Raw genomic sequence first — 4,593 nt, forward strand, 5'->3', positions numbered from 1 at the left:
AATGTAGCGATGTGACAGGTGGGTTAACGGCTTGCCACCACCTTGCCAGCACCCAGCTCCTAAGTACCTGGCTCATAACGCATCCTAGCTCATGCTTGCCTGGGAACGTGTCTCAAGGGCAAGTATGGCTTAGAATCGCTAGCCTAGTGAAGTTCCCCAATGTCTCAACCGCACCCGCATCCATTGTATACAAAAGTGCATATTAGTGTAGAAGTAGTGAAGTAGACTAAGAAGATTTCATAGTGATGAGGATTAAGGAGATCTTTGTAGATCTTCAGTTAATTCTTTGTGCATTTTGCCCTCAACTACACACGCTTCCTCCCGCAGTGCTATACGTGGGGTCTGAAAAATGCGTCTTTCTATTCGTAACCAGCAGGTTGTGTGTGAGTGTGCCACGTCATATCTATCATATGTTGCGTGAAAACGTACGACAGGCCTTGCACGAGGTACTGTACACGCACACTTGCTACATCCAACTCGTCTTCCACGACGCAATTGTAGTTTTGCCGACGGGGATCGGTGGCATCAAAACACAAGCCACATGCATCAAACGATCCTGTCCATTCATGATGCTCCGTGGGCATGTTTGATTGGTGGAGTCGTCCAATTTTGACTTACCGTGACCACCACACTTGCCACACGGGTCGACATGGGTATTCCCCCACGGCGCCCGAGTAGCCGCTGTCGGGGTCGTTATCGGGATCGTATGTGCAGAACATATTGTCCATACATAGCGACGGGCAGTTGTCGTTCAGTGGAAACGTATCGCAGCCCTATTCGTGGGCAGGATACACCTAAAACAAAATACGGAGTGAAGTGTACATTCGATGGCACAAACGCCGAAACGACAGAAGCTACCGATGCCAAGAGTGGCATCAACGCCGACGACGTCGAGGACGTGTACAAAGCAATGTCTACGTGGTCGCTAGCCTTAGGTTCAGCCCAGCGCAACTGCACGACTACCGTCGAACCATTGCGCTGCATCATGCGTAGCAAGGCGGTGGCGTCCTTGTTCGTGATCGATATGGCGGGAATGGCAGCCGAGTCTCCCGTGGCAGTGGTAGTAGTGTTTAGCTAGGCAACGAGCCGTGATTAATACTATGGTGGACAATGCAACTTGAAAGTTGAGTAATATATATGTTGTAGTGTAATGGCTGGCAATGCATGATCCAATGCGACCGTGCTGTTGTAAAACAGCACGCCTACAATCCCATGCAACGAATGAACTTGGTGCAATTGGTTCAACGCAGAACAGTTGGCTGAGGGATGCTAAGCTACCATGGCCAGACGATACGACGATGATGTGGTGGTGGATGTGTCGTTGGCAATCGTTAACGCGGGGCATCCATCCAGTGGAGCAGCCAACGCGGAAGGCTTAATGATATCAAATGGGTCCACAGGCACCACTTGAACCAGCGGTGCCATCACTTTACCTCGGGTGAGAATGGTTGACCCAAGTCGAAGCATCTCATACTCAAGACTGTGGTCCGGAAAGTCGACCGTGTTGACTGGCGTGACCACTGTCAACTCCGAGATGGTGACGGATGCCACTGCTACAAGCCAAGCAGCGGCACTTGTTCCTAGCATGGAGTTATTGCTGGTTAGACGAACTATCAACACTACATCATCTGCAGCCCTTTTGTTCGCAGCAGTGTTCGAAATTGGAATGTCCATTCTGACACTGGATTGGTTCACGTGGACCTTGCATTCAACAAATTTAACGAATCATACTGCTTCAAGCAATCATTTATAGCCAATGGCATTTCTGCATTCATCCGGTTAATATTGCAAGGCATCTGCAAACAACCGGTGAAGGTCGTCTTTGGTGGCAGGACGAGGGGAGAGCTTTGTCACTCGGTGCTGGGGCAACGTACCCTTAACCAACGCTGGAATATCGCTGGAGGTATAGCCAAGCAGCCCAATTCCTACGCGAGCTCATCACCATTGCATGTCACTCCATGCACATACCCAACGGAACATCCAAATCTTGCATCAGCCGGAGCACTTCGTCGGCCAAGATGTCGCCGGCCCCCTCTGCCTTGGCCTTTTCTGTCATTTGATCGTACTTGTACCATCTGTCGGTCCCAAGTGCTAACGCCAGAGCGCACGTCATGTGCCGGTCTGGGTTGGCTTTACCGGTGAAGCGAAACACAGCTGGAGCGGCAACCACGACCGAATGTCCATGGGGAACCATGGGATGATCGACGTCGTACCCAGGAGGAACGTACGATTTGACCTGTACAATCCCACACTCCAGTTAGCTTGAATACCGCACCGTTGTCCGAGCTTACTTGGCTGGCGATGGGGTAACTCATGCCGTGACACAAGTGCACTCCGGCGTTTCCAAAGCCAATTCCCGCGGCGGTCGAGGCCAGCAGCATGGCGCTGCGGGCCTCGACGTCCGACACATCGTTCACTGCGCGCCGCAGGAACTTATTTGTTTGGTGCAACGCGTGCAGTGACCAAATGTCACTAATTGGGTTCGAGCCTTGGTACGCAGGGCGATGGTTCTACGCATCCCAAGTGAAAAAATGCACACTAGTAGTAGTACTAGTAGGGCTTTGGTGTACAGGAGATGCTGGGTACGGCCGTTCGGTGAACGGGAGGGCTGTGAACGACTCGATGGCGTGGCAGAGCACGTCAAAGCCAGAGTACTTGGCCACGTTGGGCGGTAGAGTCGCCGTGTTGAGGGGGTCCACGATGCCAAGGGTCGGCTTGAGCCGTCGATGGGCCACGCCGGTCTTGCTCTTGGTGTGCGTGTCGTCAAATATCGCCACTCCTAGCACAAACTTGAATGTTGGGCAGATAGCGCGCCACGTCATAGACGTGCATTGCACCGGTTGTTTCGCTGCCCGTCCCCGCCGTGGTCGGGATTGCAAACAGCGGACGCAACGCCCCGGGAACGGGAATGCCTTTGCCCACCGGTGGATTCACGTAGTCGTAAAAATCATCGGGAGGAAACATCGAGTACAAATTGGCGATCTTGGCCGTGTCGATGACACTGCCGCCCCCCACAGCGACGATCGCATCCACGCTCACCGCGAGTTCGTTCATGTATGCAATAGCGCGCTGGAACGATATGTCGTTCGGTTCTACCCGGACTTGGTCGAACACGTGCGCGCGGATGCCATTGTCCGCCAGCGAGTCCAGAACCGTGTGCACCACTGGAAGGTCTAATCGTATACATCATGGACGTAAGAGGAGGAGATCGACGAGACGATGAGCTACTGAAGGACCTCTTAGGTGGGGATCGGTGAACACAACAACGTTCCGTGCCTTCAATTCCTTGAGATCCATGCCGATCTCAGCCGTGACGCCCGCACCAAAGCGAATGCTAGATGCCGCCAAATCACATGCGACGTCCTTGCGCCCAGACAGCCAGCGCCGTTGGCCTGCCATGGCGGTGGAACTCCGCAACCACGTGTGGACACCAAGCATCTTTTGCACAATTGACTGACTTGAAGTTCGAGGTACCAATATTGTCCCAGTTGAAGTTTGGGGAATCCGGTTAATATGTGTATCCGGATTTATGACAAGTTTTCGCTGCATGAATGACATTTTTTACAAGACTTGGAAATCAGATAACAGCCCCGGTTGGTCGGACGAAGGCGCGATGATGAATCGGCTGCGTTGCGCGCGGTTGAGCCCAACTTCACCTTGGTCTCGTTGGGCTTTGACGCGTCTTACGTGGGTCCACTGGGGAATATGATGGACAGTTTCCAGCGAATGCTGTGGGCAAATGGCGGATGCGCACGGCGGCGTCCGGCATCTGCAGCGGTCGGCTCATGAGGGTACAGTGACTTCTACGTGCCACCGTGCGCTATTGGCCTGCAGGGTACGAACGGTGAAGGACCCGCTCCAAGCCCGGGCAAGAGGAGGGCAGCATTTTCAGCCCCACCAAGACGCCGTGATCGACCAAGTGCCCGCGTCAAGTAAACTCCTCTACTGTAGTCATCCAAGTGATCTCAACACTCTCTCGAAATCTCCAAGGCGATGGGTGGAGTGGATGTGTTGTACATGTGCGGCTGACTGAAGCGCTCTGCTAACGTTAGCGCTCGTTGTCCTTTGTTTGGTCGTTTGAATGCAAACGGTGCTTTCAACTAACATTACTTCAATGTACACGTAAACTATTCCGTTTCAATCGTCAAAGTTAAACCGTCGAGCTAATAAGCGTGTGAAGTGCAGTTAGGTGACGGCTAGCATACTAGGTTGGACGGACATCATCCTCGTTGTCGATCTCTTTTCGGCCTGATTGACAGTATCGAGGGAACTTAACGGATACATGAGAAATGGGGATTGATTAGAGATTTAGATGCAAGGTAGTAAGTAGGCTTATACTATTGCCCCCTCTGCGCCACCAAACGGCGCCCGAGGTTGAAGGAGCTGGGACGCAACCCTCGGCCAGGCGATGTTGTCGGGCATCCATGGCGACGTGCTCTTGAGCTGTCCTCGCGTGGACTTGCTTAGACGCAACGTTAGGGCTGCTGTTCTACACGTGTAGGTGCGAACTTGCAAAGGCGGTCGTCGGCGCCAGGACGCATTTTCCAAATGGCCACCTTGGCCAGGCATGCATGCACACCAGGCTTCCGAAAT

At 53.0% G+C, this 4,593-nt stretch overlaps 3 protein-coding genes across 7 annotated transcripts; all 3 read right to left on the reverse strand.

The window, feature by feature from the left end:
- Nucleotides 1–301: 301 nt before the first annotated feature.
- On the reverse strand, nucleotides 302–584 carry H257_11989 (hypothetical protein; the record flags this gene model as incomplete). Its single annotated transcript, XM_009839076.1, has 2 exons — nucleotides 302–359; nucleotides 430–584. 2 exons carry the CDS (start codon nucleotides 582–584, stop codon nucleotides 302–304), a joined length of 213 nt encoding a protein of 70 aa, XP_009837378.1.
- A 30-nt stretch (nucleotides 585–614) lies between these two features.
- On the reverse strand, nucleotides 615–1,587 carry H257_11990 (hypothetical protein; the record flags this gene model as incomplete). Its single annotated transcript, XM_009839077.1, has 3 exons — nucleotides 615–773; nucleotides 823–1,074; nucleotides 1,279–1,587. 3 exons carry the CDS (start codon nucleotides 1,585–1,587, stop codon nucleotides 615–617), a joined length of 720 nt encoding a protein of 239 aa, XP_009837379.1.
- Nucleotides 1,588–1,689: 102 nt separating this feature from the next.
- H257_11991 (hypothetical protein) lies at nucleotides 1,690–3,470 on the reverse strand. 5 transcript variants are annotated; one of them, XM_009839078.1, is made up of 7 exons: nucleotides 3,237–3,470; nucleotides 2,838–3,173; nucleotides 2,571–2,779; nucleotides 2,292–2,510; nucleotides 2,137–2,236; nucleotides 1,969–2,091; nucleotides 1,690–1,925 (listed from the first exon to the last, which is right to left on the reverse strand). In XM_009839078.1, the coding sequence occupies exons 1-7, from the start codon at nucleotides 3,436–3,438 to the stop codon at nucleotides 1,780–1,782; spliced, it is 1,335 nt and encodes a 444-aa protein (XP_009837380.1). In that variant the 5' UTR covers nucleotides 3,439–3,470; the 3' UTR covers nucleotides 1,690–1,779. The 5 variants fall into 5 exon arrangements, with proteins under 5 accessions (XP_009837380.1, XP_009837382.1, XP_009837383.1 ...); XM_009839080.1 differs by having other exon boundaries at nucleotides 1,969–2,236; XM_009839081.1 differs by having other exon boundaries at nucleotides 1,690–2,236.
- Nucleotides 3,471–4,593: the final 1,123 nt, after the last annotated feature.

This window comes from Aphanomyces astaci, assembly GCF_000520075.1.
Source record: "Aphanomyces astaci strain APO3 unplaced genomic scaffold supercont1.37, whole genome shotgun sequence".
Lineage (NCBI taxonomy): Eukaryota > Oomycota > Saprolegniomycetes > Saprolegniales > Verrucalvaceae > Aphanomyces > Aphanomyces astaci.